Source organism: Drechmeria coniospora, chromosome 03 (assembly GCF_001625195.1).
Source record: "Drechmeria coniospora strain ARSEF 6962 chromosome 03, whole genome shotgun sequence".
Taxonomy (NCBI): Eukaryota; Fungi; Ascomycota; class Sordariomycetes; order Hypocreales; family Ophiocordycipitaceae; genus Drechmeria; species Drechmeria coniospora.
The window spans coordinates 8,391,147-8,405,539 of record NC_054391.1 but is presented as its reverse complement, the minus strand read 5'-3'; the positions used below and the strand labels follow the sequence as shown (position 1 = coordinate 8,405,539).

The 14,393-nt window shown below is 53.7% G+C and overlaps 4 protein-coding genes across 4 annotated transcripts; 1 reads left to right on the top strand and 3 right to left on the bottom strand.

Moving 5' to 3' along the window:
* Positions 1 to 225: 225 nt before the first annotated feature.
* On the bottom strand, positions 226 to 852 carry DCS_07927 (adenylyl-sulfate kinase; the record flags this gene model as incomplete). The annotated part of the gene is made up of 1 exon (XM_040805210.1): positions 226 to 852. The coding sequence occupies one exon, from the start codon at positions 850 to 852 to the stop codon at positions 226 to 228; it is 627 nt and encodes a 208-aa protein (XP_040655314.1).
* Positions 853 to 2,130: 1,278 nt separating this feature from the next.
* Positions 2,131 to 3,072, bottom strand: DCS_07926 (thioesterase family protein; the record flags this gene model as incomplete). Its single annotated transcript, XM_040805209.1, has 1 exon — positions 2,131 to 3,072. The coding sequence occupies one exon, from the start codon at positions 3,070 to 3,072 to the stop codon at positions 2,131 to 2,133; it is 942 nt and encodes a 313-aa protein (XP_040655313.1).
* A 2,724-nt stretch (positions 3,073 to 5,796) lies between these two features.
* Positions 5,797 to 8,183, top strand: DCS_07925 (uncharacterized protein; the record flags this gene model as incomplete). The annotated part of the gene is made up of 2 exons (XM_040805208.1): positions 5,797 to 6,051; positions 6,192 to 8,183. The coding sequence occupies 2 exons, from the start codon at positions 5,797 to 5,799 to the stop codon at positions 8,181 to 8,183; spliced, it is 2,247 nt and encodes a 748-aa protein (XP_040655312.1).
* Positions 8,184 to 9,070: 887 nt separating this feature from the next.
* On the bottom strand, positions 9,071 to 10,800 carry DCS_07924 (F-box protein; the record flags this gene model as incomplete). Its single annotated transcript, XM_040805207.1, has 2 exons — positions 9,071 to 10,331; positions 10,412 to 10,800. 2 exons carry the CDS (start codon positions 10,798 to 10,800, stop codon positions 9,071 to 9,073), a joined length of 1,650 nt encoding a protein of 549 aa, XP_040655311.1.
* Between the last annotated feature and the right edge of the window lie 3,593 nt (positions 10,801 to 14,393).

The following is a 14,393-nucleotide window of genomic DNA, read 5'->3' as shown; positions in this document are numbered from 1 at the left end:
TGGCGGCAATCACGACTGGGGCATGCTCTCGCTAGATTTCCATCATCGGCCTAACCCCTCTTGCGATGGGAACATATCACCTGGGACAGAGTATACAGAGTGGGCGGGCAGGTCGGGGGACAGGTCATGATTGGTTTTGTTGGCCGAAATGGAAACCTAACCGCTTCTAAAGCGTGCACATGCCGCTTGCCCCTCGAAAGTGGATGCTGGTGATTCCCGTCGTCACTATGGCAGCTTCAAGTAGCTCTTGTCTACTAACCATCGGGTGATCTGCGCGACGCACTCCTCAACCGAGTTCTGGTGCGTCTTGATTGTGATGTCTGGGTTTGTGGGTTCCTCGTAGGGGGCAGATATGCCTGTGAATTCCTTGATCTCGCCAGCACGGGCCTTCTTGTAGAGACCTTTTGGATCGCGCTCCTCGGCAACCTTGAGGGGTACGTCGACATAGATTTCGACAAAAGGAATCGGCTCCTCGCCGGCCGAGCTTGTAGCGGCGTGCAGCTCGCGGGCGAGATCACGGTCTGCCCGATATGGGGAGATGAAGGAGGTGATGGCGATGGTGGAGGCGTCTGCGAAGAGTTTGGCCACCTCGGAGATGCGGCGGATATTCTCGTTGCGATCCTTTTCGGAGAAACCGAGGTCCTTGTTTAGGCCGAATCGCACGTTGTCACCGTCGAGGCGGTAAGCGGCGCGACCGAGGTGAAGGAGATGCTGCTCGAGTGCCGTGGCAATTGTCGACTTGCCCGATGCGGAGAGGCCCGTAAGCCAGAGTGTCAGGCCGCGCTGGCCCCGAAGCCGGTTTCTTTCGTCACGCGAGAGTGACGGGTGCCAGGTGATGTTTCTGTGACCCATGGCGTTGTCAGCAGCAACGTGGATGACGAGCAGGGAACGACGGGAGCGTAGTTGAGGCTTCACGCCATGGACAGCGAACAGGCAGAGGAGGGTGGGGTAGATGCGGCGAGGCAGGGAGGAGAAAACTCACGTCGCCATCGTGAAGGGGAAGGAGGGATGAGGAGTAACGTGACTGGTGGGATGCAGAAGCGAAGGGTAGGAAAAGGTCAGATGGCAAGTGAGGGAAGGTGAGGTGCAGCAAGCACGATGGACCTTGATGTTCCTGCCCCCGGTATACTCGTGGATGATGGCTTACAGAAGGATAAGTACGGACAGAGATTAAATTTGGTAATGCTGCTACTCAATATAAACAAACCTGATGACCCCTCTCTCCCGCACATGCCAGGCATGTGCATTTGGCACTTGTGCTGCTCACTGTCGATTGCTCTTTTTCCATCTCGCAAGAACGCACCATGATGGCGACAGTCTGCCGTCCCCACCGCCGACGCCACACCCGCTTCTCTCGGCCCTTCAGGCTTTAAGACTTAGTTAATCCTCGTCGGCTTCCTATGTACTTACAGTACAAGTACGGAGTACATGTGCACAATACTAATCGTGCGATCTAAGAACAAGTTCTCCGGACATTGAACACGGATACATGTACTTGTACTTGTAAGTACTTGGCTCACATACTTACAGTACTTGCACAGTAGTACTTGCATCAATACCAAGTGCGGAATAATTCGGAGTACAACTAGTTGTACAAGTAGGTAATACACTGAATTCATCTACCAGTACTCCGTACTCCGTACTATGCGGACGGCGTACTGGTAAGTACGGTGCACTCCCACACACGAATGGATATGTTCGGAGCACGACTATTACCCGCATTCCGATCCGATGCCCATCGAATTTCTCGCATCGAGGCGACCGAGACAGACACAAGAGGGATGATACCAGTACAAGCACCATATAGTACACAGTTATTACATGATCGCCCGTTGCAGTTTCCACAACCACTTCTATTCCTGTCGGGGGCTGACATTCACCGCGACATCATCGCATGGCAACGCGGTGCAGCCGAAAGCGGAGTCAGCAGGGCCGTCGTCCCGGTTGTGGCAACTTCATGCGTGAGCGCGGTATACTCGCCCGTGATTGTGACAAGACGTCTTCGGCGTAATCGTCGCTTGGGGCATATCCATGGAAAGGCAGCAAACATCATTGAAGCTTGGGCATCATCTAGAGCGTCACGGAGAAGTTAGCCAAGCTAGGCGGGAGCTAGAAACGCTCGGCATCGGATCAACGGCCACTCACAGACGCGTACTTGGGCGAGACGTACAACGCCTCGGCCTCGGTGAGGATTGTCGGCTCCTCGCCCGGCTCGGCCAAGAGCTCGATGTGGCCCTTGACCCACGCTTTGCGGCCATCGACCTTGGTCGTCTGGGCCCGCAGGACGAGGTAGTTGCCCGCGGGAGCCGGCTTGCGATAGTTGATGTTGAGCGCTGCTGTCACGCCGATCTTGTACGGAAGTGCGTCGAAGCAGCACCACGCCAGGCCCTCGTCGAGCAGAGTGGCCAGGAAGCCACCGTGGATGATTCCAGGGTGCCCGCACAGGTCATCGCCCACGTAGACGATGGAGATGAGAGACTTGCCTCCCGATTCTGTCCAGGTCGATGCCGGCACGGGGACCTTTCCAGGGCCGACGAGGGCGCCGCCAGTGAGGCTGCGCTCTCGGTATTGTGCTGGCATCTTCAAATGCGGTCTCGACTCCGTCAGCTCCGGCCGGCTGCGCAGCTCGGCGACCAGGGGGTGGCTGTCGATAAAATCGTGGACGCGACGTATTTCATCATGGGCTTCGGCGACGCTGAATCTGCGCAAACTCTCCACGTCCGAGTAGAAGCCGAGACCGTTTGCTGTCATCGTCTTCCATGCGACCGCGGCACCAAGGCCGCTGAAGGCGAGGCCGGCCAAGGCGAAGGATATTCCCCTGCGGAAACCATCGCCTCCAGGCGATGCACCTGTTTTCGTCCCGTCAGTCGCTTGTCCATGTGATGTGCCTGAGTTGGAACGATTGGCTTGGTGGCCAACCTCGTGCACACCTTCGGCGGCCGCAACTCCATGCGTCGTCGAGCGTCGTCGAAATTGTTGTCGCTGGCCTGCCGGTGATATTCGAAAGGCCGGCTGGGACTGAGGTGCAAAACGACGCGCACTACGCATGCATCTGTAGGGTTGGCTGAACATGGCTGCAGAATGATGGATTACTTCGCAGCACCAGCTCCGGCAAAGGCCGATTGACGTCGTGCTGCTGTATGCCGGTAAAGTACGAATAAGAAAATGGAAGTCGAGTGCGACTATTACATCAAGTACACACTCTTGCGTTGCTGAGGTGCCTTCTCAGCACACATCCTTGGCCTATTAATCTGTCGTAGCTTTCCGTGGGGCTCCGCAGATCGGACGAGGCCGTGTCGCAACATCACGTGAGGGTGCAAACGCTCCCTCTTCCAATGATATAACGCTGGCCTTAACCTGCATACTCCGTACGATGTACAATTAAACGAGTACAATAGGCGTACAAGCAATATAGTCACTTTTACCAAAAGACAATTCGGTGTAGGTAGCGCTACTGCTACAAATTGAATCGAGGCTTCTGCCACCCCACTGCCTCGATGAAATATCCCGTGACGATAAACCCATTCATCGAGAAGAAACAGAATGGAAATCTAACAGGGGACTACTAATCGCCGCACGGCTCGCCCAGGAGCGTCACTTGCCGGACCAGCTGTTGTTGGAAGAGAGTTGTATTCACCAACATAACTTTCATGGCTGCGGGGATACGGTCAATGCATTCATTCCATCGTACCGTACAAAGTACAGTACGATACTTGACTCTACTCCAAAAAGTATAATGCCACGCGTCGATCGAAGGGCTCTGGCGAGAAGGGGCCCGAGCGGAACCGGGAAGCAGGCTATCTCGCTCGTACGTCGGCAGCGGACTCGAAAAAGAAACGTGAGCAAGACAATGTACGCACTCATATACAGAGTGACGGCCAATCGTTTGGCAAGGTCCCGTCAGAGCTCGAATAATATCGCAGGAGACTGCGGAACACGTTCTCCACCGCTCTCAGGGAGGACCTCCCCAAGTAAGTACTGTTAGGATACCTAATGAAATTGACAACCCACTTGCATCGTCGACATGTACAGTTTTTGTGCCGCTTCCACCGGAACTTTGAGAAGACGGCACGCTTCCTAAAAAGAAATCGGGGAATTTTACTGACATTCATGTGTACTACGAACTCGTTCCGTTGGGGCGTTCCGTAGGGACTGATGGGGAAGCGTGACACTGAATCCGACGGAACTTGCAACTGTCTCCTGCTTATCTCGCACGGTCGAGTTGCCAGGCAAGCGGTGGTCAGGGGACGTTTCCACAACGGAAGAAGGTCGATTTGTCACGTCCCAGGTATTCGAATAATACAGTACTTCTACAAGTCGATGCAAGTAAGTACTGTGCGAAATCACGGAGTGGGCCGGTTAACCCTTACAAATTCGACAAGCTACAGTACTGTACGGAGTACATGTACTTGCAATTATTAATATCACCGTTCAAGCTTGACGGTACTAATTAATACGAAATATCCACCACTTCAGGATAACAGTTACCAGGGTTCAGATCGTATTCCGGCAAAAATACCTATCTGTGTGAACATATATGTGCAGCGATGGATCATTCCTATCAGCAATGCCATATTCTTCGTCTAAAAGACACAGCACAATTGGTCCAATTACTATATGGATATTTCATCAAGGTGCTTCACCTTGTTTCCAAGTTTCCGCTGCGTCTCTCAAAATGAGATGAAGGAAAACGGCATCGTAGACTTGTGGCAATAGCCGGACAACATGCGTCAGCCAACATACAGCAGATATATAATACTCATCTGTCGAAGCAGATTTGTTACGGCATCTAAATTGACAATATGATTGAGGGCATCAAGGGTAGCGGATGATATTCCAACTTTTGAGTTCTTTATGTGCACGAGGGGGTACCTAAACCAGAGTGGCTGTCAATACTGCACAAGCCGTTGTGGAAGTTTTCAAGACGTACCTGAAGGAAGCAATCAGCGCAGTTGTCGGGAACATTGGTCAAGTACCCTCACCTACTTATAAGAGTCCACTGTCAGCCAGGCCCCAGCATTGCGGACCAGACTAATCACGTCTACTGTACTCGGGCGTAGCCCGAGACCATAATAATATACTTATGTACTCATAGAAGAACAACGTCGTGTATTAATTCTTTGCGATGATTTCATTTATTATTTCAAGTAATGAAAGATGTAAAATTAAAGTAGTGGATTTTATCTATAAGTTCTGAGTATAGCGCTTTTGATAATCATTTCCAGGTGATCTGCAATAATATTCTAGTAGAATTAGCCATAGTATTTACTACATGTAGATAGTCCAAACTCGATATAAGCGTGAAGAACTTGTGAACACTGTATAGTTTTACCTGTAGTGCCTATATCGGTATAATTCTACAGTACTCCGTACAGTACAACTACTTCAGTGCAGGTACTTAAGTGCAGAGGACGGCGTGTCCATTTATCGACATTCAGGAAGCCCACTTTTTTGACCCTCCCCTGCTAAGCCAACAGAGGGGCGCGGAGCGGAGCAAGGAATGAAAATCCATCCCATCCAGCATTTGTTTCTCCTCTACCTACCTTGGTCTCCCGTGTTGCAGATTCGGGACCCTAGCAGCACTCTGGTTGCAACGACAATCCATTTGGCCACCCACACACTCTCGGAGCATGCGACATGTTTCGCTTGCTCGCCTGCGCCGTCTTCTCTACTACTACTCTCCTGATTTCAACAGCGAAGCCGAACATCACAAGCAGCACGTCGACTCCCTTCGGTGGGAATGTAGCTGACCGTGATTGCCTTCCCTGACCTGACCATTGGTTCCAGCTGATTACCATGGCTGAAGCGGCTCGTTTGTCTCCCTATGACGATGACCTTTCCTATCGCCGTGCACTAACCTCGTTAGCCGCTTCACCCGAGTGCATTACTTCCACCTCGACCGGAAATACCAATACGACGGAGACGGACAAGGCCGACGAGCCGACGCCCAGTAGCGGCATTGAAGTGCCCCCGGAGGGCCCTTCATCCACGCATGACCCTACACCGGCTGGTCCAGGGCCTACCTTCAACTCTCTTCGGGGTCCGTCACATGTCACCCAATCTTTTCACGATGACAGGGGAGAAGTAGCTGACTTGAGCACGTGCTAGAACCCCCCGAGCTTCGTGCTCATGTCGATGGCCGAATCAAAAACCTGGTCCCCACCAGGCTCCAGGGTGTCGCTACGAGCAAGATCGGCAACTTTGCTGTCATGCACATCGACGTGAACGGGACGATGCCTTCGGATCGAAGTACCGCTGCAAGACGAACGAGCGAGGGAACCGAAGCGCAAGCTAGGCGAGCCATCGAGGCCGGCTGGCAGCCTATCAGGCGCGCCAGATCTACTTGGCATAGCGATGACCTCGATACTCGGCCGTTGTCCAACCCGTCGTCGACGGTTCCTATCACCGCCCCAGCATCATCACCGCCATTACCGCCGGCCGATGGGCCTACACCCCAGGAGGCCAAGGCGGAGCAGGCGCGCCTTCTCACCCTTCTTCGCACACTTCACCCGCTCTTGGTCGTGGAACAGTTATGCAGAGGGTTGGCATATTTTGGAGGTATCCCTGGCGCACCGCCTCCTACCCATGGGGACTTTCCCCAAAGCGCTGCAAGAAACGGTCGGGGATCTCTCTTGGTCGGTTGGCTCTCCGAAATTTTCCCTCATGTCGACAAACCCGACGCGATATCCCCTCCATTGCATCTCCCTCCGCTTTCCTCCATAGCCGGTCCACCCCTGTCCGGCTCGGTCGCTCCGCCAGGCCCACCTACCGGCAAGCGACCGCGGGGACGACCGAAAGGAAGCAAGAGCTCCAAGGTTCGCAAAGACAAGGGCGTCCAGAAGCGACAACTTTCATCCTCCATCGATGCTTCATCCAGATACGCAGATGCTTCCCAACAGGCAACAGTTGTTCAACTCAATATTAGTGCTCCCACTAATCCCACCCCCCGAGCCGACTCTGTTTCCACTGGCCCCCAGACCGCATCTGGCAGAGAGACCACAGCGACCACCTCAGGGAACATGGCAGCAGGAAGCAATCCGGCTTCGGCTTCGGGCGCCCCCCCCACCCTCACCGGAAGGAAAAGGGGACGCCCGAAGGGGTCCAAGAATCGTCTCAAGAGCATACCCGAAACCTCGCACGAAGCATCTGGCGCCGGCAGCACGGGGCGGACCACCACCGTCCCGACGACCGCCAACCTGTTGCCGGCTCCTTCAAATTTTCCCGGCGTAGGTCGCAGCTTGCTCATGGGCAGCCAGAACGGGTTTATTGCGACCCAGAGTTCTCTGGTCAACGTCCCGCAAGACGTTGCATCGCTGCCACCGCCCGCAGCCATGGAATGTTCTCCTTCGAACGGTGTCCCACCGCCTCTAGTGACTCGGGATCCCAGTCAATTGCAAAGCCAAAGTCCTCGAACAATACATGGAAACCAGCATCCGGTTGAACCGGAGAATGGCTCACTCTCGCGCGTGAGAGTGTCGAAGCGGGCTGTGCAGGACGATAATGAAGTATCGGCCGATGATCCAGCAACGGACGAGCCCCAGGCAGGTGCCCAAAATGCTGCATTGAATCTTCAAGGGCCGAAGTCGAAGCGTCCGCGCCTCGCCACAGACTCAGGCCAGCAGCAACGACATTCCCCTGTGTCGAATGAGTTGACGGCATTGCCGCCCTCGACTCAAAGCATGGGCAGTACTTCGCCGCCACCACCTGTCTCAACCACTTTCGATTCTCAAAAGTCCCTCAACCCGAGACCTGCCGAGGAGCGAACGAGGCCGAGCCCTGTTTTGCAAAAGCTCCAACCCATTCATCATGAACGACAATCGCCATCGCACGGCCAACAGTTGCCACGTCAATCTCATCATCTTACAGGGCCAGAGCAAAGCCAACATTCTTCTGGCAGTCTTGCGCAAGCATCTAGCCCGTCAAGGACGATTGGACAAATCACCTCTGATTATGGCTCGCAACCGCAACCGCAACTTCACAAGCTGAGACAGATGAATTTCGCCCTACAGCAGCAGGAGCAGCAGGAGCAGCAGGAGACAATGCAGCGGCAACAGGTGACCAACCAAATTGGATCGGCTGGTCCTCACAAGGGTGGCGTAGGTTACTCGGCGACTGGCAGCTACCCCCAGCACCCACAGAAATTGGCTGGGCTCCAAACCGACGGCGGTATTACCAGAATATAGCAGCATAAACACTCATGGTTCCGCTGGTAAGGATCATGGACTGCAACTTTCTTCGGGAGGTACCCAACAAGTGCCAGGGCATCCCGCGACGAATCGTCCACGGCCGAAGTCCGGTTCAAATCTGACATCGTACAACAGTTGCCATGATCTCAGTTGCTTGGAAGTCATATATGGCCAGAACGATCAAGATGTTGAGGATGCAGTAGCAATCGTGGGGTGCCGCCAAGTCATATCCTGCCCATAAACTTGCTATTATTTCATGCCGTCGATCAGCCGACGGCAACATCCTTCACCTGATTTCAAATGGCTTCTTAGCCTAGTTGCCATATTTGCCTTCCCTAGCTAGCTCCCCCAATTCTTCTCCTGCCTCAGTCGTATACTTCTCGAGCGATGGGAATAACCCGGCGTTATTTAGCGTGATAGTTGTTATCATACTGCACATTGGCACATTTCGGTTCAATCGTGACGGCGACGGTAACAATCGCGTGTCACCGCCATGAAGAAAATATCTCTCCAAGTAGTCTCCAAGATAGTGCACAGAAATCTAAGAATTGTGGGCGAGTGATTTAATCTATGTGTCTCTCATCTTTGGTGTATGAATTCAACACTTGCCCGACCCTGATGTTGCAGTATCGCGACTTGCTCAGGAGCCCCCTATTTTGGGTTTCAACTACACTCCCCCCCCCTACAACAAAAGTAAAAAGAGGAAGTGGTTTCAATGCTATTCCACGCCACGAATTCCAAATCTGCCGCCTCTTTGTCCCGTTCCGGTTCTCCATATGTGGACGCCATGGAAATGCTCACATACTCTTTTGTAATAGAATGCAACAGGGAAAGCATCAAGTTGTGCGGTCCATCGCCCGCTGCCGCGACGCAAAATGCACGGTTCAATCCGCATCGTCGTCCGTGGCGCCCACTGCTGGTCGTACAGAGTCAGGAATATTACGTCCATACCACCATTCGTCCTCCTGGTCATTTCCGTCTTCGCGAATCAGGTCGAGCATTACTTGCTGATTGCGTTTGATATCCTGCGTCCGCTGCACTATGCCGCGATCAAGGATCATGGCCTCGGCCGTGGTAAGCCATATCTGCTGAAGGACGGGTAGGTCGCCGAGCAGGGTCTGGGCATTCTCCTTGCCCAGCTGGGCCATGGGCGCATCCGCAGCCAGGCTGGTGTTGAAAATCCAGTGGGGATCAACGACGCTGTCGGGGTTGGAAGAGTCAATCGACCTTGCTGGACTTCTGGCCCGAAATAGCGGCTCGTTGTGGGATGGGCGGGCCCCGGGACGATCGCCGCTTGTCGATTTCTTCCGACCAAACCCCTTCAAGCCCAGTCTCGTCTTGGCCGTGGCTTCTGCGGCATGCTCCTTGTCGAGTGCGTGGTACCAGGTGTCGACGGCGGCGCGCCGGGTGTTGTATCCCTTGATCTCCCACAATCTCTCCACCTGCCTCAGCCCGCCAATGCACAGGATGGCGGAATGAACCTCATCGGACGGCCGTTCCCTGAGGTAGCCGCGGAGAGATCGTTCGACTCGTCCAACGTATGTCGGGGGCCGCAATCGTCGGCAGAACGAGGATATGACAAGAGGGAAGACTTCGTGGACTCTCAGCAGCGTTTGGTCGTCGTACATGTTCATCACCTTCACCTCGATCGGGTTCATCGTATAGGGCTCCCTGAGCAGACCGTGACCGCCATGTTCGGCGATATGCTTCAGTTGGAGCTTGCGGCAAGTCTCAAAGAAGTGAAAGACTGTAAAGAGAAGTGGGATGAGACGGCGACGCATGCGCTCGTGCTGTGGTGCAAAGGCGGCCCGTTGTGATTCGGTTTGCCGCAGGAAAATCTCCTTTGTGATCCATTCACACATTAGGAACGCCAGCTTGGCAGCGACGTGTAGTCGATGCCATAGACTGCATAGGTAATGGAAATTGACCTCGCTCTTGTTCGATATCGGGTAGAGGCGGCGCGCGTAGGCGGGAATGTGGTGGTCGAGGTGGTGTCGCACGATGGGCGCCTCGTTCAAGGTGATGAGTGCGAGCCACGACTTGGAGACAAGCCGGAGGTGGAGGAGGTCGGTCAGGGGAAGAGAAGACAGAACTTGCACCTGCAATTCGTTCGGTAGGGCAAGGAACAAGTGGCTCAAGGGCGTGCTGTGCGGAGAGAGGTGTTAGGCTCTGGGCGTTGGCGGGGGGAGGGAGGGAAGGAATCATGTACGGACGCGAGAACAAACCTTTGTCGCGTGGGTTCGGCGGCGGCGGCAGTCGTCGGAGGGGCCGCGATGGGTTCCGAGTCGATGACATGGGATCTGGCGTGAAGAAGGGAAACCTTGTGCCGTATGCCGAAAAAGCGTCCCTTTTCGCGCTTCTGCTCCAGCGGCTTTGATACCTCGGCTTCATGAAGTCTAGATTCGCGCAGGGGTAGAATGAAGGTCGACGATGCGATGGTACCCGTCTTGGGGGGATTCTCGGGCGTGTCCGGTTGCTGTTGCTGTTGCTGCTGCTGCTGCTGCTGCTGCTGGCTTGCCCTTGCCTTCTGGCTAAGCTTTTCAAAATAGCGCTCCGAGGCGAACTCGGTGATGTGAGGAGGATCCATGACGGCGACGGGGCGGGTTTCAGCCATGATGAAGAATTCGGAAGGAGGATCAAGGCCGTTGAGTCGTGGTCGCGCCAGATGATAGACGGTCCGGCCTACCTGCCTGCCCGGGAAGGGAAGGGGGAGGTGGTGGAGATTTGTCTACTCGTATTGATTCGCGCCGTGCGAGCAGGATAGACTGAACATGGCGGGGGGAGGGGGGTGGCGGATGGTGTCGAAAGGGCCGAGGCCACTTGATCGCAGAGGGGAAGTCGTGCCCCGTCTCGTCGTCGGAAGCACGCAGAGAGTCGCTCGCCCGCTCGCCCGTCTCGGTTGTCCCTGCTCTTCCTGAACAAGGGGGAGACTGGGGCGTGGGTGAGTGAGTGGATGAGTGGATGAACAGCCGGCGCGACGACGATAACGGCGCAAGAGGCGGTAGAAGAAGGTAGGAAGGAGGAGGCGGGAGAGAGTGGAAAGGAGGGTGGAGGAGCAGGCGAGATGGTACGAATGATGGGTTTGTGTTTGTATGTACAGAAGAGGAGTGGACGACGAAGCGCAGAGCCAATCCGATGGGCAGGAGAATGGATAGGCCGGGCGATGGGAGGGGAGGAACGACGGGGAGCGGCGGCAGGTACGTGTTCGGAGGATCGGATAGAGCGCTCGCGCTCGCGCTTGCACTCGAACTCGTGCCCGTTTCAGCGTAGGAGAGGCGGGAAAAAAAGGAAGAGTGCTATGTGAAGGAGTGTTGTAGCATGTGTACGAGCACAGTTGGCGTACACTTACTCGTAAGCATGGATGGGATGGGACGTCTGGATGGCGGCGATGGGTGCGTGAGTGGGGGAGGGAAACGATCATAGTGCTACGAAGTACAGGTACGGGGAGGTGGTACGACGAGTTGGTCGCATGTGCACAGTACAGTTAGCATGCACTTGCCTTTGTACCCGAGCGTGTACTGTACACTACCGCGAGTAGGGAAGGGTTGGTAAGTGCTAGGTACAGTACACGTACTTAGTGTAGGTCCGAGTGCGCTAACGTGTACATGTATGTACAAGTACCGGTAGTCTCAGCGGACGACGAGGTGCACACGGGGAGGAGGATGTACAAGTACAAGTACAAGTACAGTACAAGTACGGAGTTCGGTGCTTGTATAAAATACACCGACTGAGAGACAGACTATGAGGCCAAGGGCGCCGATGGGCTCGGGGGAGGAGCGAGGGAGAACGACGATGGAGAATGTTGAGCCGTGGTGGCGATTCTGGTTCGTCCAAACGGCCGTTTCGCCGGCGAAATAGTGGAGTGGCAGCCAAAAAGTGCCCGCTCACCATGCCCAGAACTGGAGGTGGAGCGGCGGCATCGTTGGTCGTACGTACAGGCTACCTGCGAGGCACAGCCATTAACCTACCATTTTCGTCTCAGAACAGGGTCACCGCAAGGTACTTGTCACTTTGTCTTTGTTCCATGGGGCCGCGCCGCCTTGTCGAAGGCACGGTCCCTTATCTTCGTGTTGGGTACCTGCTAGCAGGTACCATCGGTACGTGCATGTACCCTCGGAACCCATAACACTTGCCGATGCTACAAGTGCTGTTCCGTTCCACCCATCACGACAATACTTGTACAAGTACTTTGAGTACGGAGTACAGTATTACTGCATTATTACTTGCCTTGGTAAGTACTTAACAGTGCAAGCACCAGCGCGGAGAGCACATGAACGCTTGCTTGTACTTACTTGTATTACTTGCAAGCATGGCATCATGCACGCGCACATGTACTTATTCTACGACATCTTCAAGCGCAAATAAGGAGCACAGTACAGAGTACTCCGTACATGTACTTAATTACAGTAAGGTTTACGGAATACTTGTGCTGGCGGTGAACTGAGCACTTAGTGCATGCGGTAGAGGGATAATTATCTCGCGAAATTATTTGAGGGTGACTGCAGCACAACGCACAACTACTGCACATGAACAGAGTACACGGAAATGTCTTGATCTCTCCATCTGCACTGCAAGCACTGTGCTACACCTACGGCAGGTACCTGTAGTTGCATGTCGAATGCCACATGCACTGCAGTTATATCCCATGCGCTGGAAGATGTACTGGGATGCAATGGTATAGGGGTATAAGTCAGGAGTACTGCAATATTCGTTCCGTCCATGATTGCATATTATTCCTTACTTCCTGCAGGCGCGCTCCGTCCAAACGGGACACACTCGAGCTTGGAACCGCCGAAGCGGGATGCGTCGACTGGTACAACGGACTGCCAATTCTCACACTGTACATGCAAGTATGCATACCTAGTACGTACGACTAGGTGCACAACTACATGTAGGTACTATTCCTGGTTTACAAGTAAGTAGGGGAACGAGCACGATGGGTCGTACGGAGTATCATATGCTTCCGTACACACGTGCTATGCACCGTATGCACATGTACTCCTGCTGTACTGTAGGTGTAAGTAAGAACACCTACCTTACTTACACCTACAGTACCTGTGGTGGTAAGTTGTAAGTAATGTGAGTATGTCATACTGTGTAATTTTCGGGTAGGTCATGACAATCATGCAGGCATGTACAAGTAATATGTATAATAGTGTAATTCCTCATTCGCGGGGAATCAAATCCCTGGCGTCGCATCTTGACACAACGGCTGCGCGGGCTTCCACGCTTGGAACACCTACTTACTTGCATGTAATACCTGCAAGTACACCTGTCGTACAAGCAGAGGCTACGAAATATTACTTTGACGGCACATGTGCTGCACTTAGTTGTGCTGTAGTTGTAGGACTCCTCTGCTAGTGCATGTACTATACTAGCTACCTGAGAACATGTACTCCGTACTCCATACTGTACACGTACAGTACTTGTATAGGTACCTACTTATGTACTTACCAGCAGTCCAGCACACATTTGAGAGGAGGAGACGGCCTTGCTCCCGCAGGCTCGTAGGCTAGCAGCTACTTCGGCTTCAAGACCAACTTCCACGACCTCGTACTCGGATACAAGAGTACAGTACTACAACAGGTGTGCTCGTATGTACAGTACATGTATCGACACACACTACTGTAAGTAAGTACAGTACGCAATGAACTCGCACGCGACACGATCGGCAGCCTGCCAAATAGGGAAGCGGCACGCCAAGGCAGAAGCCACACAGCCGGCGCTACTCCGGTCGCTCTGCGTCAACGGCTGACCACGTCTCAATCGAATCAATCAACTCGATTGTTGATTGATGCTGTATTATTATTAGGTGCTACGAGAGATAGGGAGAGGGATGGAGATGTGGAGGGATGGAGTGATGCCGAGATGGAGAGATGTAGAGATAAATAGATAACACGAGTTAGGGCCGAGCAAATATCCGTCGATAGTCCCGCTGTTATCTTGTCACCCCCCTCCCCACAACGCCTCCGAATGTTTGCTTCATCTGTCGACCGCCGTTATCCACTTGCATTACCATGATGGCATCCTCGGCAAGGCGGATAAGAGACCAATGGCAGAAGAAGCAAGCGAGGTTGTACACCTGCACCTACTGGAGGTCTGGAAAGGAATTGGTAGGCACTATAAGTACGGAGTACGGAGTACAAGTGTTATTTACTTACTAGGTACCTAGGTATCCATGGTATACTTATCAGTGCAGGCACCAAT